Raw genomic sequence first — 27,032 nt, 5'->3', positions numbered from 1 at the left:
AGGAAACATTAGTGAACAAAGCACCATAGCTGGATCACAGTATAAAACATAACCAAGATGCATAGAGAAGGAAAACGAGCAAACTCCAGATTACCTTTGTTATAAAGTTTGAGTCTTTGTTGTACAGATGTAATGGCTCCCAGGACTGAAAGGCGGTTTACTCGTGATTTAATGTTAGATGCAGTTCCAAACTCATCTGCTAACATTTTTGCCACTCGTGAAATCTGGTCTTTGGGAGGAATGATCAATGATATCATGCTGGTGCCATTGCTGTGGAAGAAAGAATAACTCATTAGGGGTTTAAATATTACGTAAGTAAACTCATGTTTTTCTCTGGTAAAAGCAAGCTGAGGGAGATGCCCCCAAAGTTATGGAAACAAGTCACTCTCAAAGGAGTAATGTAGGGACTATAATAGTCTTGTTTATGAACGTACACACAGAGTTAGGAACAGTGTTCAGAATCTAGTGCTCAATTTGACTGAATACTGAGATAAGTTGTGTAAAGAATGCATTTGGAGAGATACTTGAGAAACACCCCATTTCCGAAGGGTAAAGAAAGAAGCTATCTATGATAAATAAGGAGTGTCAACAAGCTGGCATTTGGTAGTGAATCTGTCTATGGGAGAGCCTTCAAATGTGGTGGTTGAGTGGGAGATGCCATGACAGGATGATGCAATGAGTCTTTCCAAAGTCTAGGCATATTTGTAATTACGAATTTAGCACACTAATGATGGAAAAGGAGAACTCTGGAAATCATAGGAATGTCCTAGTTATGAAATCTCTCTCTTGGCCGGGCGCGGTGGCTCATGCTTGTAATCCCAGCACTTTGGGAGGCCGAGGCGGGCGGATCACAAGGTCAGGAGTTCGAGGCCAGCCTGGCCAACGCGGCGAAACCTTGTCTCTATTAAAACAAAAAAAGAATACAAAAATCAGCTGGGCATGGTGGCAGGCACCTGTAATCCCAGCTATTCAGGAGGCTGAGGCACGAGAATCACTTGAACCTGGGAGGTGGAGGTTGCAGTGAGCTGAGACTGTGCCATTGCACTCCAGTCTGGGCGACAGAGATGACTCAGTCTCGAAAGAGAGAGAGAGAAAAAAAATCTCTCTCACAAACTCATGCTCTTTAAATGGCAACATATTAATTGTATTTGAGTTTGATTAAAAGGAGGTATCACTGACAGCCTGATAAATTCTGGGTGCCCAACCAAATTCAAGTTTTTAAAACTAAAAAACGGGACCAAAATCTGACCCTATGGTACTATCAAGGCCTTGCCACATGGGAGGTCCCTTCTCAGCAGTTACCAATCCATTTTTAAGCCCCCTTTAAATTTCAGCACCAATGCCAGTAACATTATCTTTTTCATCTACAACTTCCAAAGACACTTATCACTACTAGTCAAGAAATACCTCATTGAAAAACTCCTAGTTCTATGCAAAGTAAACATAGTGGCTCACACCTGTAATCCCAGCACTCTGGGAGGCTGAGATAGGAGGATCACTTCAGTCCAGGAGTTTGAGAACAGCCTGGGCAACATAATGAGGCCCCCATCTGTACAAAAAATAAATAATTAGCTGGACGTCACATGATGCAGGCCTGTAGCCCTAGCTATTGAGGAGGCTGAGGCAGGAGGATCACTCAAGCCCGGGAGTCAGAAACTGCAGTGAGCTATGATTTGTCACTGCATTCCAGCCTGGGCAACAGTATAAGACTGCCTCAAAAAGGAAGGAAGGAAGGAAGGAAGGAAGGAAGGAAGGAAGGAAGGAAGGGAGGGAGGGAGGGAGGGAGGGAGGCAAACAAAATAAAAGGCGGGGCGCAGTGGCTCACACCTGTAATCCCAGCACTTTGGGAGGCTGAGGCGGGTGGATCACGAGGTCAGGAGATCGAGACCATCCTGGCTAACACGGTGAAACCCCATCTCTACTAAAAATACAAAAAAAAAAAAAAAAAAATTAGGTGGGCGTGGTGGCAGGTGCCTATAGTCCCAGCTACTCAGGAGGCTGAGGCAGGAGAATAGCATGAACCCAGGAGGCGGAGCTTGCAGTGAGCCGACACAGTGCCACTGCACTCCAGCCTGGGCCACAGAGTGAGATTCCGTCTCAAAAACAAACAAACAAACAAACAAACACAAAACAAAAACAAAACAACTAATTACCGTATGATCTAGCCATTCCACTTCCAATTATATACCCAAGAGTGAGAGCAGGTACTTGCACACCAATGTTCACAGCAGCATTATTCACAATAGCCAAGAGGTGGAAGCAACCCAAACATCCATTGGTGGATGAACAAACAAAAAAAAGAGGTATGTGTGCACAATGAAATATCATTCAGTCTTAAAGGAAGGAAATTCTGACATACACAAAATGGATGAACCTTGAACACACTATGCTAACAAAAATAAGCCAGACAGAAAAGGACAAATACTGTATGATTCCACTTACATGAGGTAACCTAGAGTATTAAAGTTCATAGAGACAGAGAGTAGAACAGCAGTTGCCAATAACTGCAGTAAGGTGGAAATAGGCAGTTGTTTAATAGTTGTTTTAGTTTTACAAGATGAAAAGTCCTAGAGACTGGCTGTACAACAGTGTGAATGTACTTAATACTGCTGAACTATACGCTTGTAAATGGTTAAGATGGTAAACTTCATGTTATGTATTTTTTACAGTGATAAAAAATCCTTTAAACATCTACTTAGTCCACTTGTAATTTTTTTTTTTTTTTGAGACAGAGTCTCGTTCTTGTTGCCCAGGCTGGAGTGCAGAGGCACCATCTCATTTCACTGCAACCTCAGCCTCCCAGGTTCAAGCGATTCTCCTGCCTCTCAGTCTCCCGAATAGCTGGGATTACAGCCATGTGCCACCAGGCCCAGTTAATTTTCTTTGTATCTTTAGTAGAGACTGGGTTTCACCATGTTGGCCAGGCTGGTTTTGAACTCCTGGCCTTAGGTGATCCACCCACTTCAGCCTCCCAAAGTGCTGGGATTACAGGTGTGAGCCAGAGTGCCCAGGCTATAAGTTAAAGTTTTTTAGAGCACACACTTCCCCAAAACAGTAGTTCTCAATTTGCTGCAGATGAAAATCATCTGGGGAGTTCATTCCAGGTGATTCCTTTTCAAAAAGGACTCCTGTAAGTTTCGTTTTTCTCATCCTGATTTTTCTTAGTTTAGACACAACATGGATAAACGACTACTTAAAATTTTAGATGGTCTACATCAAATGGACTTCAAAATTAAAAACTTTTAGGCTGCTCTATAGAGTAGCCATTCTTCTTCTTCCTTCTTCTTCCTCCTCCTCCTCCTTCTTCTTTCTTCTTTTCTTCTTCTTCTTCCTCCTCCTCCTCCTCCTTCTTCCTTCTTCTTCTTCTTCTTTTTATTTCTCTAATATACTTGCTTTCATTCTCAAAAAACAAAACAAAACAAAAACCCCCAAAACAAAAGCCAACCTTTGGGCTTCAAAGGATAGCATTAGGAAAGTAAAAAGACCCACAGAATGGGAGAAAATATATGCAAATCATATTATCTCTTAAGATTCATGTAAAGAATATAAAGAATATGTCAAGAACTCATAATTCATCAACAAAAAACCCAAATAAAAAATGGGCAAGGGGTGTGAGGAGACATTTCTACAAAGACATAGCATGTGAAGAAATCGAAATCTTGATCCAATGCTATTGGGAATGTTAAGTGGTACAATACTTCCAGAAAACAGTCTGGCAGTCCCTAGGAGTCTAAACACAGAGTTACCATACGACCCAACCACTCTACTCTTAGTTATATACCCAAGGGAACTGATAAAATATGTAACACACAAAAATTTGTGCTTCAATGTTCACAGAGGCATTATTCATAACAGTAAAAAAAAAAAAAACAAAAAAAACCCCCATATGTCCTACTGATAACTGAATAATCAAAATGTGGTACATTCATATGATGAAAAACTATTCAGCAATAAAAGAAATGACATATTGCATTAACTTACAGTACATCAAGTAAAAACTGTCACAAAAGAACACATATTGTAGATAAGGGCACAGTGGCTCACACCTGTAATCCCAGCACTTTGGGGAGGCCAAGGTGGGTGGATCACGAGGTCAAGAGATCAATACCATCCTGACCAACATGGTGAAACTGCGTCTCTACTAAAAATGCAAAAATTAGCTGGGTGTGGTGGCATGAGCCTGTAATCTCAGCCACTCAGGAGGGTGAGGCAGGAGAACTGCTTGAACCCAGGAGGCGGAGGCGGAGGCTGCAGTGAGCTGAGATGGAGCCACTGCACTCCAGCCTGGATGACAGAGCTAAACTCCACCTCAAGAAAAAAAAAAAAATTAGCAGGGCGTGGTGGTGGGTGCCTGTAGTCCCAGCTACTCGGGAGGCTGAGGCAGGAGAATGGCGTGAACCCAGGAGGTGGGGGAATGCAGTGAGCCGAGATCGCGCCATTGCACTCCAGCCTGGGAACAGAGTGAGACTCTGTCTCAAAATAAAAAAACCACCACATATGGTATAGTTCCATTTACACAAAATGTTCACAATAGGCATTCCAGAGAGACAAAGGTAGATTAGTGGTTGCCAGGGGCTGAGGGGAGGGAGGAATGCAGAGTGATTGTTAAAGGATACAGGGATTTTTAGGTTGATGGAAACACTTTTTCTTTTTTTAAGGAAAATATTTTTAAATTAGTGGTTGCACAGCTCTGGGAAAACAGTGAAATAATGCACTTCAAAGGGGAAAAGGTTGGGCGAGGTGGCTCACACTGGTAATCCCAGCACTTTGGGAGGCTTAAGGCAGGAGAACTGCTTGCACCTAGGAGTTTTGAGACCAGCCTGTGCAATGTAGTGAGACCCTGGCTGGGCATGGTGGCTCACACCTTCAATCCCAGCAGTCTGGGAGGCTGAGGCAAGCAGATCACTTGAGGCCAGGAGTTCAAGACCAGGCTAGCCACTATGGTGAAACCTCACCTCTACTAAAAAAAAGTTGCTGGGCGTGCTAGGCATGGTGGCTTATGCCTGTAATCCCAGCTACTCTGGAGGCTGAGGCACAAGAACTGCTTGAACCTGGGAGGCAGAGGCTGCAGTGCAGTGAGCCGAGATTGTGCCACTGCACTCCAGCTTAGGTGATAAGAGCGAGACTCTAAAAAAAAAAAAAAAAAAAAAAAAAAGTTGGGAGTGGTGGCACAAGCCTGTAATTCCAGCTACTTGGGAGTCTGAGGCACGAGAATCACTTGAACCTGGGAGATGGAGGTTACAGTGAGCCCAAATCGTGCCATTGCACTCCAGACTGGGGGACAGAGTGAGACTGTCACAAAACAACAAACCAAAAACCAAAAAAATATAATGAAACCTGTCTCTACAAAAATTAGGCAAGTATGGTGGCATGTGCCTGTAATCTCAGCTACTTGGGAGACTAAGGTGGGAGAATTACCTGAGCCCTAGAGGTTGAGGCTGCAGTGAGTCGTGATCACACCACTGCACTTCAGTCTGGAAACCAGAGTGAAACTGTGTCTCTTAAAAAAAAAAAAAAATGTGTGTGTATATATATACGGAAATGATACAGACAGTACATAATAGGATATTTCTTTCTTTTCTTTTTTTGAGACAAAGAGTTTCGCTCTGTCGGCAGGCTGGAGTGCAGTGACATGATCATGATCTCGGTTCACTGCAACCTCCGCCTCCTGGGTTCAAGCAATTCTGCCTCAGCCTCCCCAGTAGCTGGGACTACAGGCACATGTCACCACACCCGGGTAATTTTTGTACTTTTAGTACGGACAGGGTTTCACCATGTTGGCCAGGATGGTCTTTATCTCCTGACCTTGTGATCTGCCCGCCTCGGCCTCCCAAAGTGCTGAGATTACAGGCATGAACCACTGTGCACGGGCAGGATATTTCTTTCTTTTTTTTTTTTTACATTTGTGGAAGTTAATTTTATTATATGAAGATGATATACAAAATACATTCATCATGACTAGAAATATAGGACCCAGGATATTTATTTTAAGGTCTCTTGGTCTCAACCTGACAGTTTCCTCTATAAAAGTCAAAGCATGTTTTCTCAAGAAGTATTAATTTGTGTTAATAATTATCAATAAATTCTAATTTTATCATGTTAAGAAAAGCAGGCCGGGTGCGGTGGCTCAAGCCTGTAATCCCAGTACTTTGGGAGGCCGAGACGGGCAGATCACGAGGTCAGGAGATCGAGACCATCCTGGCTAACATGGTGAAACCCCGTCTCTACTAAAAAATACAAAAATCTAGCCAGGTGAGGTGGCGGGCACCTGTAGTCCCAGCTACTCCGGAGGCTGAGGCAGGAGAATGGCGTAAACCTGGGAGGCGGAGCTTGCAGTGAGCTGAGATCCGGCCACTGCACTCCAGCCTGGGCGACAGAGCGAGACTCCGTCTCAAAAAAAAAAAAAAAAAAAAAGAAAGAAAGAAAGAAAGAAAAGCAGCTTACTATTTATATATATATATATATAAAATCTCACACTGTCACCTGGGCTGCAATGCAGTGGGGTGATCTTGGCTTGCTGCAGCCTTCACCTCCTGGGTTCAAGCAATTCTCCTGCCTCAGCCTCCCAAGGAGCTGGGACTTCAGGTGTGTGCCACCACATCTGGCTAATTTTTGTATTTTTAGTAGAGACGGGGGATTTCACTATGTTGGCCAGGCTGGTCTTGAACTCCTGATCTCATGATTCGCCTGCCTCGGTCTCCCAAAATGCTGGGATTACAGGCATGAGCCACCACGCCTGGCCTATTAGTAATTTTATAAGGAGAACAAGCAGAAGTATAAACAGAATGAAAACTACAACATATAGGAAATTAGATCTTGTGATCTGCCTGCCTCGGCCTCCCAAAGTGCTGAGATTACAGGCATGAACCACTGTGCACGGGCAGGATATTTCTTTCTTTTTTTTTTTTTTACATTTGTGGAAGTTAATTTTATTATATGAAGATGATATACAAAATACATTCATCATGACTAGACTCCGGAGGCTGAGGCTAGACTAGACTCTAGACTTTGAGACTAGACTCCCAAATCTGCCCTGACCTGATCTAAAAGCTGACTTTAGTACAATAGCTATCAGTATAAACTGAGCTTGCTCACATCTTGAAGGCAAAGGCTGATCTGATATGAACCAAAGCACACTAAAAAATGTGGTATCACCTGGTCAGGCGTGGTAGCTCACACCTGTAATCCCAGCACTTTGGGAGGCCGAGGCGGGTGGATCACCTGAGGTCGGAAGTTTGAGACCAGCCTGGCCGACATGGTGAAACCCCATCTCTACTAAAAATACAAAAATTAGCTGGGTGTGGTGGCACACGCTTGTAATCCCAGCTACTTGGAAGGTTGAGGCAGGAGAATCACTTGAACTTGGGAGACAGAGGTTGCAGTAAGCAGAGATCGTGCCACTGCACTTCAGTCTGGGCAACACAGCAAGACTCCATTTCAAAAAAAAAAAAAAAAGAAATGTGGTATCACTTTATAAACTGTTTCCACCTGATATTTCACGAGTCAGTAAGAAAGTTACTTCCTGAGATCCTTATACATTACTGGATCTATACACTTTTTTTGAGATGGAGTCTCGCTCTGTTGCCCAGGCTGGAGTGCAGTGGCCGGATCTCAGCTCACTGCAAGCTCCGCCTCCCAGGTTCACGCCATTCTCCTGCCTCAGCCTCCGGAGTAGCTGGGACTACAGGCGCCCGCCACCTCACTCGGCTAGTTTTTTGTATTTTTTAGTAGAGATGGGGTTTCATCGTGTTAGCCCGGATGGTCTCGATCTCCTGACCTCGTGATCCGCCCATCTCGGCCTCCCAAAGTACTGGGATTACAGGCTTGAGCCACCGCGCTCGGCCTCTTTTTTTTTTTTTTGAGACAGTGTCTTGCTCTGTCACCCAGGTTGGCGTGCAGTGGCACGATCTCAGCTCACTGCAAACTCCGCCCCCCGGGTTCTCGCCATTCTCCTGCCTCTGCCTCCTGAGTAGCTGGGACTACAGGCGCCCACCACCACGCCCCGCTATTTTTTTGTATTTTTAGTAGAGACGAGGTTTCACCATGTTAGCCAGGATGGTCTCGAGCTCCTGACCTCATGATCCGCCCGCCTTGGCCTCCCAAAGTGCTGGGATTACAGGTGTGAGCTACTGTGCCCGGCGGATCTATACTCTTAAAAGGATGTAACAAGTTTAATATTGTAGTTAAGACTGCCAGAACCATCTAAACTTTCCCCTAATTACTGAGCGTGCATAATCTCACAGTAGCCCAATATGCCAGCTTTAGTAGAATCTCACCTATACAGAGTGCACTGGAAGCTGGCAAGAAGAAAGCTGGTTACAGAGTCATATTAAATGGGCTTATATGTTAAGTGACTAGTAAGAAGAGAAGCAGCACTGTGAGGGGAACAAAAATAAACCCCCTATATTAGCTTTTAACTACAGGTGTTTAACATATGAAAATGTCTCAAACTGGGTCCTAGAAAGCTTATTTTTATAAAGCGAAATTTCATAAATGTGTACTATGGTGTCTTCAATATTTGTATTGGTAAGGGATCTCATTAACAGGAGCTCTTGCCCTGGAAGTTTTCTCCTAGTGGTTAATTCCACAGGTTTTCCAGGCAGAAAATGATTTTCTTCCCCCCACTCCCTGCCCCCCAAGATGGAATCTTGCTCTGTTGCCCAGGCTAGAGTGCAGTGGCACGATCTTGGCCTCACTGCAACCTCCGCCTCCCAGGTTTAAGCAATTCTCCTGCCTCAGCCTCTGGAATAGCTGGGATTACAGGCATGCACCATCACGCCCAGCTAATCTTTTTTTTTAATTTTGAGACGGAGTCTCGCTCGGCTGCCCAGGCTGGAGTGCAGTGGCGTGATCTCAGTCACTGCAAGCTCTGCCTCCCGGGTTCAAGCGATTCTCCTGCCTCAGCCTCCTGAAGAGCTGAGACTAAGGCGCATGCCACCACAACCAGCTAATTTTTTTGTATTTTTAGTAGAGACGGGGTTTTACCATGTTAGCCAGGATGGTCTCAATCTCCTGACCTTGTGATCTGCCCACCTCAGCCTCTCAAAGTACTCACCATGTTGGTCAGGCTGGTCTGGAACTCCTGAGCTCAAGATCCACCTGCCTTGGCCTCCCAAAGTGCTAGGATTGCAGGTGTGAGCCACGGCACTCAGCCCAGAAAACAGTTTTCTTTGTAAGTAGATGAGCTGGCTGTCCAGTCCTCCCACTATCAAAAATAGTTACTCTCAGATTGGCAGTCAAAGTTGTATCTCCAAAAATCAGAATTGTGTTTGGGTGTCTACCTTGAAGGCTGGTTCATAAACTTTTGTGCTATTTTCCCCAATGAATTAGAAGCTAATTAAAGACAGTACACAGGAGAGTATGTTGTGTGCTCCTCTGCTGCCACCCCTTGGATAGGGGAGCAAGTATTCTGGCTAAACCACGGAATCAAGGAAATTTATGATACACTGATTCAGTTATTATCACAAACACTTGCTAGGCTTCTAAACTGTAATTCCCAAAAAAACTTTTTGATAATTCTTTCTGGAGTTATGTCAAATTCTACATACAGGCCAATGGAGGGAAAAGACATTTGCTTTGGGAGAGGCTGGAAATGTTGGGCAACTAAACAGAACTTCCATCACAATCTAGATTGTAGGTGCCACCTACCTGACACAGGCGTCCACTCATGCACAGGGAGAATATGAAGAGAACAGATAGAGAAAACACTTGAGTACCAATTTCACTGGCTTATGCTTGGTAAGTCAATTCTCAAGGGGCCTACAACCCTAGGGGTTTGTAGGAAGTTCTTTCTTTTCTTTTCTTCTTTGAGATGGAGTTTTGCTCTTGTTGCCCAGGCTGGACTGCAGTGGCGCAATCTTGCCTCCCTGTAACCTCCACCTCCCGGGTTCAAGCAATTCTCCTGCCTCAGCCTCCCGAGTAGCTGGGATTTCAAGCAGGCGCCACCATGCCTGGCTAATTTTGTATTTTTAGTAGAGACGGGGTTTCTCCATGTTGGTCAGGCTGGTCTTGAACTCCCGACCTCAGGTGATCTGCCCGCCTCAGACTCCCAAAGTGCTGAGATTACAGGTGTGAGCCACCATGCCTGCCTGGAAGTTCTTCCTTAAAAGGGGTTGTTTTTTTAAAAAGCTGACATGCTTTGACTTACAGAGAAGAGTTTCCTAAGATGCAGTCAGCAGGGAATGGAATGTAAAGGGATAGCAGAGGTGAAGCCTCAGAGCTGAGGAACAACAGGCAACAAACCCCAAAGATTTGGAAAGTTGAAGGCTAAAGAGGGGAGAAATTTGGGACAAATTAACTGAGAGAACTCAAAATGCCTTAGGGCAACTCTTCAAATAAGATAATGATGTGGAGGGCAAAGCAATGACCTTAAGATAAGCAGCTACTTAATTTCCACTGCTGATAGTTTAAGAAGATAAACATTCATTAAGCAACCCTACTGTATAGCCCAGTTGGGCAATCTTGCATTCCATATCCATGTAACATTCCAAGAGACCAAGGAGCAAATATACCTAAGAATGTAATCTTGTTATAAGATTCCACTTTATAAAATGGCTCAAAAGTATAGCTTGCCTAAGAATTGTTTTTTGTTTGGTAGATTTCTGCAAAGTTGATAAATGAAACAAAACTTTAAAGGCAGTCTTGGCTTCTTATTCCTTTTGAATTAGGTGCAAAAAATTACCTTTCACTAGTTTCCCTGCATGCCCCTCCTCCTACCTTCTGTGGGGGAAACATTAAGTTTCTGAATTTTAAAAATAAGACACCTGACTAGGGAGGGGAAGTGCAGATTATTAAATGGATGGCTTTTACTTAAAAAATTTCAAGGGTAGTTTAATAACTTCTCATGTTTTGTATGTTAGGTTTAATACAAGCAGCCTGGGCTGGGCACGGTGGCTCATGTCTATAATCCCAGGACTCTGGGAAGCCGAGGTGGGTGGATCACCTGTCGTCAGGAGTTCGAGACCAGCCTGGCCAACATGAGGAAACCCCATCTCTACTAAAAATACAAAAACTAGCTGGGTGTGGTGGCGCACGCCTGTAATCCCAGCTACTCGGGAGGCTGAGGCAGGAGAATCGACTTGAACCAGGGAGGCAGAGGTTGCAGTGAGCCAAGATCCCGCCATTGCACTCCAGCCTAGGTGACAGAGACTCCATCTCAAAAAACAAACAAAACAAGCAGATTGTTCTTCCAGTAAAGTTTCCAAATGAGATAAACATTCATTTACCCTCACCCCTGCGAGCCAATCAAAGTTGTTAGACCAGTTTGTGTAAACACCCAAAATAAAATTAAGAAAGTTGAATACTTCTATGACTTTTAAAGTAAACACCCTTCAGGGGAGAATGAAAAATAAAGCTCTCACTAAGGAGATGCTGGCTACACAGGCAATCTACAACCTTCTTTAACCGTAATAGTTTTCCTTCATTTTTCTACTGTCCCTATACTTTTCTTCCAAAATCAAAGAACTAGTGAATCATGGGGTACAGCAATGACTCACATGCAGGTTGTAAAAACTGGGCAAAACAAGAGACAACATACAGCAATGTATCCCTCAAAGCTCCCAGGGACCTCTGTACTCAGATCCCTTCTTGTTCTCATTGGTTTCAGGGGCACTTTAGCTTATCAAAGCTTTCATCAATGCTTCACTCAGAAGATTAACTTCTGAAAAATCAAACAGGTGAAAAAAAGGAATTGTAAACAGAACTAAACCAAATAAATAAATCCCAAATAAAACTCAAGTAGAAAGATAATTTATTTTTTTTTAGCACAATCATAGCTCACTGTAGCCTGGAAACTCCTGGCTTCAAGTGAGCCTCCCCACCCTAGCCTGGGACTACAGATACGCACCACCGCGCTCAGCTAATTTTTCTTTTAGAGACAGGATCTCACAAGGCTGCCCAGGCTGGTCTTGAACATTTGTGTTCAAACGCTCTTCCCACCTCAGACTCACTGAGCAGCTAAGGTTATATAGGTGCAAGCCACCGTGCCCGCCTGACCCCCAAGGATCTTCATCAATGTTCACCATCATCAACAATGCTCAAGAACACTTCAGTCTGCATACCTCCCCGCCCCCAATCCTTTTAGAGCTTTCTAAAAAAGCAAAATAAAAGAATACATGCTCAAACAGAAAAGATCCCTTCTTTCTCCATCCTGACTCAATAGTTTCTGAATCGGGAGAGTGAGGGTGGTGATGATTTTGGGTGAGAGAGTCTCAATTTTGAAATACGAAAGATTCTTTTTTTCCTTCTGAGATAGAGTCTCACTCTGCCGCCCAGGCTAGAGTGCAGTGGTGTGGTCTTGGCTCACTGCAGCTTCCGCCTCCTGGATTCAAGCGATTCTTCTGCCTCAGCCTCCCAAGTAGCTGGGATTACAGGCGCCCACCACCACACCCAGCTAATTGTATTTTCAGTAGTGATGGGGTTTTGCCATGTTGGCCAGGCTGGTCTTGATCCCCTGACCTCAAATGATCCAACCACCTCAGCCTCCCAAAGTGTTGGGATTACAGGTGTGAGCCACCATGCCCAGCTGGTTCTTTTTTTGGGGACAGTCTTGCTCTGTCACCCAGGCTGGAATGTAGTGGCGCCATCTCTGCTCACTGCAACCTCCACCTCCCCAGTTCAAGCGATTCTCCTGCCTCAGCCTCCCAAGTAGCTAGGGTTACAGGCACACGCCACGATGCCTGGCTATTTTTAGTAGAGACGGGGTTTCACCATGTTGGCCAGGCTAGTCTCGAATTCCTGACCTCAAGTGATCTGTCTGCCTCGGCCTCCCAAAGAATTGGGATTACAGGTGTGAGCCACCGTGCCCGGTCTCAAATACGAAAGATTCTAAAATGCAGAACTAGGGTTGAGAATCACTGCATCTTGCTCGCTTTCTTCACAGGGTCATCTCTAGGTCAGCTGAAGGTAACAAGCCTCTACAACCTCACCTCCACCCAAAGAAGAACCCAGAGAGGTCACTTGCTGCATTTACCCTACGCTATAGTTTGAAGGTGTCCCCCCAAATTCATGTGTTAGAAACTTAATCCCCAGCACAACAGTATTGAAAGGTGGGGCATATGGGATGTGTTTAGGTTATGAGGGCTCTGCCCTCATGAATAGATTCATGCTGCTATTTAAAATAAGGTGCTTATAAGACTTGAGAGCTATAGTCACACACACACACACACAAGATAAAATAAGGTGCTTATAAGACCTGAGAGCAATAGTCACACACACACACACACAAACACACACATGATAAAATAAGGTGCTTATAAGAGTGGGCCATCTCTCTTTTGTTCTCTTGCCACAAGAGGAACAGTGTTCCTCCCCAAGAAAGGATGCAGCGTTCAAGGTGCCATCTTAAAAGCAGAGAGCAGGCCCTTACCAGAACACCAATCTGTGATATTGTTACAGCAGCACAAAAACAAAAAACAAAAAACCCCCAAAACCTAAGACAACCTAGCTATAATACAACCATAATGAATTGTGACAGCTCAGAGATACTCAACTTCTACCAGCCCGAACACTCACTGCCCCCTCAAGTACTCTGCCATCCAAGTCATCACTTGTAAGTCACGTAACTACTTTCAGGTTACGACCAGGAACGTTTTAGAGACTGCCTACTATACTCCCTAATTGGGATGTACAGTATATGCTCTCCAAGAAGCTTTCATCCCAGGGTTTGATGGCCGGCTTGTGCCTAGGGAATGGATGGCCAAATTTTTCACCACTTCCCTTTTCAAGCTCCCATCTGTGCCTGCCTCACAAAGCTCAATTTAAATCTTAGCCAGAGGCCAGACACAGTGGTTCACACCTGTAAGCCCAGTACTTTGGGAGGCCAAGGTGAGCGGATCACGAGGTCAGGAGATCGAGACCATCCTGGCTAACACGGTGAAACCCCGTCTCTACTAAAACTACAAAAAAATTAGCTGGGTGCGGTGGTGGGCGCCTGTGGTCCCAGCTACTCGGGAGGCTGAGGCAGGAGAATGGCATGAACCCGGGAGGCAGAGCTTGCAGTGAGCCAAGACTGCACCACTGCACTCCAGCCTGGGCGACAGAGTGAGACTCTGCCTGAAAAAAAAAAAACAAAAACAAACAAACAAAAATCGATCAATCAATCAATCTCAGCCAGATAATTTCTGGGAGAGTCACTAAGCCAGCAGTATTACATGGATCACCACCTGAAAATCAGTTTCTCTTCAATTTCTACTCCATTTCCAAAACTGTCATTGTTTTATCCACTGTGTATTTTCTATTTTTCTTTTCCCAAATTTGTAAAACTAAGTTTAAGCTTTTAAATTATGATGGTCTTTTTTATATGGAGTTAATATGGGAACAGAATAGGAGGAGCTCAGATTCAGGCTCATGTCCAACTCTATCACTTAATGGCTGTGTGACCAAAGGCAAACCACAGAAATCCCTGCGGGTCTCAGTTTCTACTTACTTCACAAGGTCATGAGGATTCTACAAGATCATATATGTCAAGTGCTTAGCTTGGAGAGCAGATAGTAACTGATCACTAAATGGTAATCAGATGGAGCTCTAGTTCTTTACTATTGCCTCCCCTCTACCAGTAGTACCAGTTGGAAAGAAGTAGCACAGCCCAACTAGAAATGGGGAGGGGAGAGAGGTAATATCAGATGGGGTTGGAGTCTTATTTGAATCCTGTTAAGTCCTGAAGTATGAGCTGATTTTGTAGTAGCAGACGATGGTCACCTTTATGGGATTACAGGACTTGCCAAATCTTCCACAGAAAAAAAGAGCTACACCAAAAATAATATGGCCAGAACACTGGAAACTTTGTAATTTATCCTAAGGGAGAACCACAGAATTCATTCCTTTCTAAAACTTTTGTGGCATAAGTTCACTATTCTGATATAACCTATGGCCAGTCACTTCAAAGGGACCTGATACCCAACTTCTCGTTTCTCTTCCATCAAGTATCAAACAACGAAACACACTGTTTACAGGAAGTGTATATAAGCTTCTTTTTCTTGAGACCGCGTCTCCCTCTGTAACCCAGGCTGCAGTACAGTGGTGCCATTTCAACTCACTGCAACCTCCACCTCCTGGGTTCAAGCAATTCTCGTGCCTCAGCCTCCCAAGTAGCTGGGATTACAGGTGTGGACCACCACGCCCGGCTAATTTTTGCATTTTTAGTCCGGACAGGGTTTCGCCATGTTGGCCAGACTGGTCTGGAACTCCTGACCTCAAGTGATCCACCCACCTCAGCCTCCCAAAGTGCTGGGATTACAAGCATGAGCCACCGCACCCAGCCCAAGTGTATATAAGCTTCTTGAGGGCAGAAATCATTTGAGCACATAGTGGTACTCAAACATTTGACAAATGAATAAATGGCCAATTCCTACCATCATCTCTATATACTCTTCTAAGCAAACATCAGAGATTTATTCTAAACTACCAAATAAAATGCCAATAAAAAAATCTGGCCAGGCGCAGTGGCTCACGCCTGTAATCCTAGCACTTTGGGAGGCTGCGGCAGGTAGATCACGAGGTCAAGAGATGGAGACCATCCTGGCCAATGTGGTGAAACCCAGTCTCTACGAAAAATACAAAACTTAGCTGGGTGTAGTGGCGGGCGCCTGTAGTCCCAGTTACTCAGGAGGCTGAGGCAGAAAAATCGCTTGAATCCGGGAGGCAGGGGTTGGTGAGCCGAGATCACCACTGCATTCCAGCCTGGCGACAGAGCAAGATTCTGTCTCAAAACCAAAACAAAACAAAAACCAACAACAAACTGTCAGTCCTTGGAGAGGAACTAATGTGCCTTAAATTGACTAACTGTCCCCAACTTCCACTGCACCTAAAAGCTCAAACCATCATACTATTAGGCGTTTACCATAACAAAACCAGCACTAAACAAAACCACCCCTTATGAAGTGTCTCATTTTAATTTTGTTGATCCTCACATTAATGCCACCCCACTCCTGCTGCTACTACCATCTATGAGGCAGGTAAGGAGGTGGATGGGGCTGCCTTTTATAAAAGGTTTAGCCTATCAAATTAGGAGGGATGATTCTGTTACCCTTCAAAGGGACCGGGAAAGTTACCTGAAATTGGTTTATGTAATTGACCTTAGAGTCTGATGCTATTACCAAATGGGAGAAATACCAAGACCGGAACTTACTGAGACATTACAGCAACCTCCACCCTAGGGTACAGAATAACTCAGATATCCAAACATTTTCAGAATAAAGTTCACAAAGGTTCATTTTAGCTTTTTATGCCCCAAAGAACAAAGATTTACTCAGTCAACTAAAACAAAAATGTACACATCTGGTAGAGTGTGTACACTTTTTCTATAATGATAGGCATTACTAGTCTTAAAAAGAAAAATTAAAAGATCTTCACAAAACCCAGTGGAATATTCCATCAGGAAGTAGCTTCGAAGCTGGAAAATTTCTCTAGTGTTCTTACAACAGTGCAAAGCAAGAGACTGCAATCATAACCAGTGTTCAGGATTCACCACTTCACTACTTAGATCTTCTTTCTAATATATGAATGAGCTTCTGGGGAGGGATTTTGCAACAAGTTATTTCTCTCTCCACTGATACTCGTCAAGAATAAACATGTTCAGTATCCAAGTTCTTCCTAGGGTGGAAATAGCATGCCTGTTTTCTTTTAAATCTTTGCACCTGAGTCTCAGCACACCTGCTCCTTCTACTAAATTACAAATGTCCATGGACAAGAGTCTTCCTTTCAGAAGGGAATGGGAGACATCTCTATTCAGCAAAAGAAACAGTTGCCAAAGAGCAAGGTAGTGTTGTATAAATTAGCACCACAGGCTTTGAAATAAGAAAAGGAGTACAGAATTTGGCACTGATCCTTACTAAAGGCTGTGATATTAGGCAGCTATTTACTCCCTGTACATACTCTAATTTCTTCATCCATGAAATGGCAATAATAGCTTTTCACACAGAGCTGTTATAAGGGGGGGTCAAAATGTATGCTACTCATCCTCAGAAAACTACTTTTCTTTTCTTTTTTTTCTGAGACACAGTCTCCCTCTATAGCCCAGGCTGGTATTGGCTCACTGCAACTTCTGCCTCTTGGGTTCAAGCGAATTCTCCTGCCTCAGCCTCCCAAGTAGCTGGGATTACAGGCATGCGCCAACACACCCGGCTAACTTTTGTATTTTTAGTAGAGACAGGGTTTCACCATGTTGGCCAGGCTGGTCTCTAACTCCTTACACCTCAGTGATCCACCTGCCTAGACCTCCCAAAGTACTGGGATTACAGACATGAGCAACCACACCCAGCCAATGTTACCTTTTTTAAAGAAGAAGAAGAAAAAAACATTATTTCACCCATGAAGCAGATGGGGAAACTGAAGCCCATGGATGAATAATTGGCTTTTTTTTTTTTTTTTTGAGATGGAGACTGGCTATGTTGCCCAGGCTGGAGTGCAGTGACGCGGTCTCTGCTCATTGCAACCTCCTTTTAATAAAAGATGAATTTCAGACAGGAGCCGTGGCAGGAAAATTGCTTGAACCTGAGGTGGAGGTTGCAGTGAGCTAGATCGCACTACTGCATTCTAGCCTGGGCAAGAGAGCAAGACTCTGTCTTCAAAAAAAAAAAAAAAAAATTAGCCAGGCTTGGTGGGACACACCTGTAATCCCAGCTACTCAGGAGCCTGAGGCAGGAGAATTGCTTGAACCTGGGAGGTAGAGGGTGCAGTGAGCCGAGATCACACCACTGCACTCAAGCCTGGACGGGAGAGCAAGACTCTGTCTCAAAAAAAAAAAAAAAAAAAAAAAAAAAAAAAGACTTTAATCATCTGCTTATACTAAATCCCCTTCAACATGTACTGTGTTATTCTGTACTCACTAATATGGAGCTGAAAATGGTTTATATTATCATTCCATGGTTGTGTGGCAGATCATGTTTTCATTTTATTACATATTTCTTCCAAAATGTCTAGTGCCCAACTCACAGCAGGTGTTTGGTGAAGTCCATTAGCTTACTGGTTAATAGTAAAACTGCATTTCTGGGCTTCATATTCATATACCTATATGTGTATTTTGGAGGAAAATCTAGTTTATAAGGTCACAGACATGGCAGGAAAACAAAAAGAACCTTTTATTTTGGCTATGATCATTCTTCTTTCTTTTTTCTTTTTGAGACCGAGTCTCACTCTGTCGCCCAGGCTGGAGTGCAGTGGCGCGATCTCGGCTCACTGCAAGCTCCGCCTCCCGGGTTCACGTCATTCTCCTGCCTCAGCCTCCGAGTAGCTGCGACTACAGGCGCCCGCCACCACGCCCGGCTCATTTTTTTTTGTATTTTTAGTAGAGATGGGATTTCACCGTGTTAGCCAAGACGGTCTTGATCTCCTGACCTCATGATCCGCCCATCTCGGCCTCCCAAAGTGCTGGGATTACAGGCGTGAGCCACCGCGCCCGGCCTATGATCATTCTTCTAAAGGAGATCTTAGAAGAACAAATGAAAATGTGAAAACAAGAGTACAAACTCAACATGCAGAGTTATCTGTATGACAAAAGCCAGTTGTCACGCACCTGAAAATGTCAAGTCCTCTGAACCTGAAAGGATTGTGAGAAGAGTAAAGACAGTGGGCAAGGATGTGTGTCAAATGGCATAAGATAAAACTGTATCAGAGGGAGCTTCATCATACTCTCTGAGAACTGTACTCAGTGAGAAACCTCAGACTCTCAATTTCTAACCTGCTGGAGAAAAAAAACCTGAACCTTCCTAACTCCTTCTCCCCCTCACTAAGATAGCAGGCTGCTGAAGAATTGAAAGACACCTACAGAATGTATCCTAGGAGAAGGTTCTATTCTGAGATCCCTAGAGAATACGCTGGACTGAGAAGTAATTTCTACTGTCCAGCCTCTTAGTTGAACAGATCCAGCAGTGGGAAGGCAAATTTCTCCTTCCTACTCTTCAAATAAGATCTAAGACCATTTAGCCCTGCTGCAAAGATGACACTAACTTTTTTAACAACGAAGTACCATCCCAGGACAGGGGGTGGTGCTGTACTGGGCTGATCCTCAATCTCAAGTTCAAAGAAAACAAGCCCTCTGAAGAAAGGGTACAACTGGTGTGGAAGATAGGAGAGACCTATAACCTACACAGCACTCTGCCTTAAATGGTATTCTAACTACGTACTCTCGCTTACCTTGCAGTATGTCCAGAGTAAGTCTTCCTTCCCAGGAAGGGTAAGTATATCTGCTATTATAATAGGAAGTCTGTCACGACTTGAAATTCAAAGGGAGTAATTGTTCATTAGGTTCACAGTGCATAGAACACCATGCCAGATACAACGGCTGTTAGGACTAGTTCTGAGTTGAAGCAGGCAGCCTACATACTTGGAGGAAACTAAGGACCACCACCACATCCTTTCTAACATATATACTCTGCCCTCTTCCCTTTACCACCTCTTTTCTCTCTCACTTATTTCTTACCTTTCTCATAGTTCAGACCTGTGGCATCTGTATCCTGATCCTTTAATAATACAATTCTCCATTAGGATATCTCTGCAGAATCAATGTTTGCATATAGAAAAGGAAAGAGCTAACATTTACAGAGCACTTTCTATGTGGCAAATGTGGTGTTAGGTATTTTAACCCATATTATCTCAACTGTCACCACCTAATCCAATAGTAATGTCCACAGTCACACATGTGGAAACCAAAATTTGGAAAGAGTGAGAGAGGTCTGTAGTTGTTTGTTCTATATTCATCTCTTCTCACAAAACCTAAAATAGTCTAGTTGTTGACTTTTTTTCTCATGTGGTCTTTATTATTATTATTTTTTTCTGAGATGGAGTCTTGCTCTGTCGCCTAGGCTGGAGTGCAGTGGCGCAATCTCAGCTCACTGCAAGCTCTGTCTCCCAAGTTCACGCCATTCTCCTGCCTCAGCCTCCCGAGTAGCTGGGACTCCAGGTGTCCGCCACCATGCCTGGCTAATATTTTTGTATTTTTAGTAGAGACGGGGTTTCACTGTTAGAAAGGATGGTCTCGATCTCCTGACCTTGTGACCTGCCCACCTCAGCCTCCCAAAGTGCTGGGATTACAGGCATGAGCCACCGCACCCAGCCCCTATTATTTTTGACACAGAGTTTCACTCTGCTGCCCAGGCTGGCGTGCAGTGGTGCAATCTTTTTTTTTTTTTTTTTTTTTTTTGAGGCGGAGTCTCGCTTTGTCGCTCGGACTGGAGTGCAGTGGCCGGATCTCAGCTCACTGCAAGCTCCGCCTCCCGGGTTTACGCCATTCTCCTGCCTCAGCCTCCCAAGTAGCTGGGACTACAGGCGCCTGCCACCTCGCCCGGCTAGTTTTTTTGTATTTTTAGTAGAGACGGGGTTTCACCGTGTTAGCCAGGATGGTCTCGATCTTCTGACCTCGTGATCCGCCCGTCTCGGCCTCCCAAAGTGCTGGGATTACAGGCTTGAGCCACCGCGCCCGGCCTGTGGTGCAATCTTAATCTCGGCTCACTGCAACCTATGCCTCCAAGGTTCAAGCATTTCTCCTGCCTCAGCCTCCCAAGTAGCTGGGATTACAGGTGCAAGCCACCACACACTCAGCTAATTTTTGTATTTTTAGTAGAGACAGGGTTTCACCATGTTGGCCAGGGTGGACTTGAACTCCTGACCTCAAGCGATTTGCCCACCTTGGCCTCCCAAAGTCTTGGGATTACAGATATGAGCCAATGTGCCCAGTCCTCATGTAGTCTTTTAACTTGTCTAACCATCAGTTTGGGGGGAGGAAGGCATGGAAAGAGCCAGAATAGAGGACCAAAAAAGTCTTCTTTATGAGCCTGAACTTCAAATGGTTCAGGTATTTGTATCAAAGACCACAAAGTATCACTTTAGCTACAACCAGCCCTTCGAGGATAGTGAGGGGGGGAAAAATGTGAAATTCAGTGCTTTGAGAACATTATTACCACCACCATTTAGGTGAATATTCTATTAACCAAAATTTTTACTTAGGGAAGGTACTCAAACACATCCAACATACCTTAATTTATTCAAAGTATATAAATTAAGCAAGCTGTTCATATTATCTCTAAGATTTAAAACATTAACCTATTCAATGATCTCGCCAAAACATTAACTTTTAATTCTGTATAATGTGAGGAATTCAGTGGGGATTCTTTAAAAATGGTTATATTTGGGGGCAGGAACAACTAATTTTATTTCATTTAGAGTTAAGATATCAATAAGTTATTTTTAAGCAACCAGTTTTTAAAATGCCCAAACACTACAGCAGAAGTTTGCAAGCTGCACTGACCTTCAAACAAGGGTTATGGCTCTGAGGGTTATCTGACCAAGTGTTCATTAGATATGAAACACATGAGGTTTCCTAGTGAAGATAAGTGAAAAGACATTTTAACAACCACCGACACAACCTAACCCAAACTAACATTGTCCATTCCTTTGTCACATTCGCCACTGTCCCTGGCTAGGACAGGCTCTAGTTATGATTTTATTAACATTACCTTAAAACAATAGTGTCCAAAACTATTTCTGAGGCCACCACTCGCCTGCACAGAAAACACCAAGAGAAAAAACAACCAATAATTCTCCCGCTTTTTCCAACATACGTTCACCTATTTTAGTTCCTTATTCAAGATACCCTCAACCACAGTATTGGTTTATGTACACATTTGTCTTTCATTAGCCAACTGTGGAGAATATACCAGGAGCAATCATGAACAGGGAAGCACTACCATCAACTTTAAGTGGGGCCTATGTCTACCAAAATAATTAACTGGTTATTTTACTAGCACACACAAACTAACATTTGACCAGGCTTACCTGAAACCAAATAACAATGTTCTACCCAAATTAAAAATCAAGTTTATGCATGACACTCCTTTCAACTCAGAAGATTAAGTATGATGCTGGTTACAAAACAGAACGCTATCAAGTTCCCCATTTTAGTAATTTGGCCTCTATAAATGCTCTTCCACACACGTGTAACATAAAATAGAATTTGTTATAGCTCAGACTACATTTTAAGGAAATCTAGTTCTGTATTTTCTGAAAATAAAATATACCTCGTATAGCACATTGGTTTAAGTTCTGAACTCTGCTACATTTTTGCTGTGACATCTTAGACAAATTATCTCTTAGCCTCAGATGCCTTGTCTACCAAATGGTGGCAATACTTGTGAGGATTAAATGACTTAATAATGTACTGTAGCACAGTCTATAATATGGTATGTGCTTAATAAATTATTTTGCCAACACACTTCCCTTTATTCAGATGTAGTTAGTGAGCCCATTTTGCAGGTGGTTTCTTTTTCAAGCTACATTAAATTTGGGTCATATGTCAAGAGATAACCACGTAAGATTACCTTAATTTCAAAATCACTTATTCTAGCATCTTTTAATAACTACTGTTAAAAACCAATCCTTGATTCCCATGCCTAGAATTCTACACTGCTAAGGGGAGGAAAGGGCTTTTTCATTTCCAAAACAATACTGTTACTCCACCACTAAGTCTCACTATCTTGTGCTAACAACCATGCCTGAAAACCAGAGTACCCCCAAAACATCAGCAAATACAGATTCATTTTGCCATCCACTTTGTCTTTAAAGCCCATTACAATTCTCCTAAAAATATTTTATCACTAGGTAGAGTAGGAAGAACATTTTTCACTGTATCCTATCTATGAAAATCTAGAGTCTGACTTTAACACAAGTTGGCAATGAAAATATTCCCCACCTCCAAAAACTGGAGTGTACTGGGGAATCTTCTGACTCCCTTATCAATACTCAGAGAGGGCCAAAATTTTAAATTTCCATGGGATCCAGATGCAACCAAATCCTGATTAAAAGCAAAGAAGGACATGATTATTAACCAAAATGTTTAGAGGAAGATGCTCCAGCTATTTTAGACAGCTTACTCATGTCTAAAATATCAAAGCTCAACAACTTGGAAAACAAGTTGTGCCTTATAACTTCATTTTTAGCATGCTTTAAACTCTAGTGAACTTTGCTAAACAAAGAGGTAAAGCCTTCAAAAGTCTTAAAGAGGGGCTTCAAAGTTTCTAGTCGCTAGGTAACATGGGTAGAACAAAATTTAAGAATGAGTTTCCTTCATCAAGCAGTAGAAAGGAATGGTGTTACTCATTAAGCAATGTCATCTTCAATGTTACTTCATTCAAACAGGCAAATTATAGTCATGATTTAATTTTCTGGACTGTTTCAGAGAATATAACGTATGCAAATTAACATGTGTGAACCTGCCTGCTAATGAAAGTAGTAAGAACAAATCCACAGATCACATCCACCTATATACAATACTGCAACAACAGCAATCTATAAAAATGCAATACTGGATTGAAAGCTTCAAGTAACAAAACAGAAGATCCTACTGAAACAAAAGAACCTGGCTCATTCTTGGTAGTGCAACATAATGGGTCGTGACCTATATTATCCTTTCTGTACAGTATTCTCACATTTTGGGAATAAATGTTCACTCTACCATATGGCACAAGTTTCTGCAAGATTATTAAGAAGGTCTGAATATTCTATTAAATTTAAAGAAAAACCTAAGGACTAAAAAATAAACTGCTGTCTGCGATTCATATTAAACTAACGTTTCTCCAGTAAACCGAAGGAGTGAGCACAAGCCCAAGTCACTGAATGGGGCCAAACTTTCAGAAGCCTCATTCCAAACAGAACTGTCCCTAATTTATTAAGAACAAAACACTAGCAAAACCAACTTGTGAACTGGGCATTCAGTACAATTAAGCACACCCTGTTTCATAAAACAGTAATAATGAAGAGCTTGAAGGGGCCGTCATTCTAAAATCGCAAATCTACCCATAAACGACAATCCTGGGCTGGAAACCAGAATGTCAAATTCTTGTGCTGAAATCAACTTTTCACATGGCCTGAGGCAGGCCATTCTACTATTCTAAGAATGCTCAGACACACAAGTACGTAATAATGTTCCAAACACTTTTTTCTGGGGGGGGGGGGGGCATTTTCTGTAAATAAAAAGTTTCTATGACTGGGAAAGAACAAAATAAAGTAATAAAGGAAACAGAAATACCTCTGGCACACCTTCCTCAAACGAACAACATTAAAAACAAAACACACACACACACAGTTAATTTTAATCTAACCTGCTCTTCCCACAATGGACACACCTACAGTTTCTTATCAAAATGTACAAGACTCAAAGCCCATGTAATTCAATTCTGAATCTCACTCAACAAGCATGAAGTACATCAGAAGCCTCTCTACAGCGATATCCCCACCAGTTTCAGATAAATGCCAGCAGGGACTCTGTAGTTATGACTTCTATCAAACGACCTCCTGATCCGTATTTCTCCTGGACATACACATGCAGATTCATTAACCAAAACCTACCCAACAATCCTTACATCGCGCATACGTTGGCATTTTCAGTCTATAGGTGGGTCCTGGAACAGCTAAAACCAGGAAGCTCCGGGGTAATTAGAGGACTTGGGAGAAGTCATCTTGGGACAGGAGGAAAACCCAGAGCAATCACGAATCAGAAAGAAGCTGTCCCTGACCACCTCTGCTTCCCGTCCCATCCAAACTTCACCCACCCGGGTTTCAGAAGCCCAGGAGGAAGAGGCCATTTTAATGAAGCCTGGCTGAGGAACGAAGGGAGAAGAGGAAATCAGGGAAGGGCGTTGGGAAAGGAAGGCCGAGCACTTTGCCACAACAGTACCCGAGTCGGATGGCAGCACCTGGAGCCCGAAGAGGGATGAGCTGGACTTAAGGGCCCAGGAGAGGTAAAAAGTAGCGGTGGCCTAACACGAGGGGGGCCGAGTGATCTAAACCCGGGGAGCGCGGGCCCCTTACCCCCATGCGGGGAAAGGACCCCTTCTCGGGCCAACCGCACCGACCCTCGCCCCTGGGTCAGGGGCTACTACCCAGAGATCCAGAAGGCGGGAGTTGGCTAGTGCCTGGTTCTCCTCATCTGGCCATGCGGCGCGGGGGCGTCCATCCTGAGGGGTCCGGGAACCAAGAGGGCACAGGGGGTGCCTGACGCGGCGCTCACCCGCGGGCCGCCTCCAAGCTCTTAATGAGCTTCTTGATCTTCCAGATCTCCACGTTCCTGTCGGCAGCACTGGGGTCGTCCGCCATCTTCTCGCCTCCTCCTCCCTAGAGCGGCCCGGCGGGGCCCGGAGACACCAAGACCACAGAGTTAGCGCCGCCGCTGGGGCAGAGCGGCCCCCTTCCTCGCCACCCCCGAGAGGCCCTCTCCTCCCGCCCGGCGCAGCTCGCCACAGAGGTCGCCGGCCTTTCCCTCCCCGTGCCTTACCTAAGGGCCCAGTCCTGGGCGGCAGCGGCTGCTCCTCCCCGGCGGCGGCTCCGCGGCGGCGGCGGCTCTGACGTAGGACACCGGCTCCCTCTCTCCAGGCAGCTGCATGTGTTGCAATCCGCTCACATGGGGCCTGTGACATCACTTCCTCCGCCAGGGGCGGAGTGGAAGGCGGCGGGCGGAAGGGAGGGGGCCGGTGCGAGTGAGGAGAAGCTCTGCGTCCGCCGCGACTTTTCATTGGCTCTCTGCCCCGCAGCCTACAATGAACCCGCCGATTGGCCGCAGCTGGGTCCGCGCTGTCTTGTGAGGTAGAGGCTGGAGGGGTGGGAGGTGCCACTTTTCTTCCGGCCCGGCAAGCCGAGAGGAAGAAGCGGACGGAAGCCGGTGGCTCTCGCGAGTTTATTGAGAGCCCTCCCCCCCCCCCCGTCAGGCTCGAATGGGGGTGGTTCTTAAAGAGAGACGACCGGGGTCGTCGTCTCTCAGTCCCTTCTCCATTAATAGGATGGACATCTGAGGCTTTGTGACGTGAAGCTAGGCACTTGGGCCCGACGCGCGGTTTGAACAGTGCTTGAGAAGCCGCGAAGAAGCGCCTCGCGCCCAGCGGCTTCTTCGCTGACGAAGTGCTGCGGTCTGCGTGCGTCACGGCTGCGCGGAATAGTGTGGAGGAGTCTTGGCCAGTAGGTCTGGATGAGGAGCCTGCCTCCGGGCGGTCTGGGACCCTCACCTGCAGGGGCGGAAGAGGCCTCTTTTCTCTCGCCCCGGAGCTAGGACGGGCTCACTTTGGACTTAGAACTTTATGGGGTGGAAGACAGCGGGGGCTGCCTGAGCTGGGAGACCTGAGGTATCTGACCCCATGTATGGTTTGGCCTGAGCCGTTGAGAACGGAGGTGGAGAGAGTTGAAATAAAATGGGCATCCACATACGGTTAGAGCTTTATCTTTTTGAGTTAGGATTTTTAGGTGGCTACTTTGTCTCCCCTCACCTCGTCTGGCTTCAAATATTGAGCCCAGACCGTGTGCTGGACCCTGTTTTCCTGGGGATACAAAGGTGAACCAAACAGATGACAGTACTTACCCCTCATGGAGCTTATAGTCGATTGGGTTTCTAACCGTTTGTGATTTTATTCTTCTTATAATAAAATAACTACACCCGTGCTTCAGTACTTCAGGGTGCTCTGAGAGTGTATGGCGGGGACGCAACTCTGAAATGAGACCCAAGAGGTGAGTAAGAGTTTGTCAGGAGGAAGCAGAACACAGTTGAGAAGTACAGAAACGCCAGTGTGCTGGCGCAGTCAGGGACGGGGAGAGAGGTTTGAAGGAGCAGCAGGGGAAGAGATCATGTAGGGCCTTTTAAGCCAGATTCAGAAGTTTGGTTTCTTTCAAGAACAGTGGGTACTTTAAAGCGTTTAGAGCCTTGGTTTGGACTGGAGAGAGCACAGGAGAAGCCCAGAGACTATTTTGGCTGCTTCATTATCATGTGAGAGATGATTTTTTCTTACACTAGGGTGCTGACAGTGCAGATAGAAGTGAATGAAGGGCCTGGTACAGTGGCCAACGGCTGTAATCTCAGCACTTTGGAAGGCCAAAGGGAGGATCGCTTGAGCCCAGGAGTTTGCAAGCAGCGTGGGCAACATGGCAAGATTCCGTCTCTACAAAAAGTACAAAAAATTAGCTGGATGTGGTGGCCCGCGCCTCTAGTCCCAGCTGCTTGGGAGGCTGAGGTGGGAGAACCCCTTGAACCCAGGAATTCGAGGCTGCAGTGAGCTGAGATC

General features: G+C 44.7%; 1 protein-coding gene and 1 long non-coding RNA gene across 3 annotated transcripts in view; one reads left to right on the top strand and one right to left on the bottom strand.

The window, feature by feature from the left end:
- Positions 1 to 25,460, bottom strand: part of ETF1 (eukaryotic translation termination factor 1) — a 38,451-nt gene extending 12,991 nt beyond the window's left edge. The window contains exons 1-3 of one of the 2 annotated variants that reach the window (XM_033181081.1): positions 25,262 to 25,460; positions 24,998 to 25,101; positions 95 to 270 (exon numbers count right to left, since the gene is read on the bottom strand). In XM_033181081.1, the coding sequence (XP_033036972.1) occupies positions 95 to 270; positions 24,998 to 25,083 (262 nt within the window). In that variant the 5' untranslated portion in view covers positions 25,084 to 25,101; positions 25,262 to 25,460. Of the gene's footprint in view, positions 1 to 94; positions 271 to 24,869; positions 25,102 to 25,261 lie in introns of both variants that reach the window. The other variant, XM_033181082.1, reaches the window with a different exon arrangement.
- LOC117065797 lies at positions 25,435 to 26,183 on the top strand. The gene is made up of 2 exons (XR_004430041.1): positions 25,435 to 25,569; positions 25,763 to 26,183. It is a non-coding gene; the product is annotated as an uncharacterized LOC117065797 (long non-coding RNA).
- The last annotated feature ends 849 nt before the right edge of the window (positions 26,184 to 27,032 follow it).

This window comes from Trachypithecus francoisi, unplaced genomic scaffold, assembly GCF_009764315.1.
Source record: "Trachypithecus francoisi isolate TF-2019V2 unplaced genomic scaffold, Tfra_2.0 Lachesis_group2, whole genome shotgun sequence".
NCBI lineage: Eukaryota > Metazoa > Chordata > Mammalia > Primates > Cercopithecidae > Trachypithecus > Trachypithecus francoisi.
Note: the sequence above shows the minus strand (reverse complement) of the source record. Positions and strands in the feature narration are given on the sequence as shown.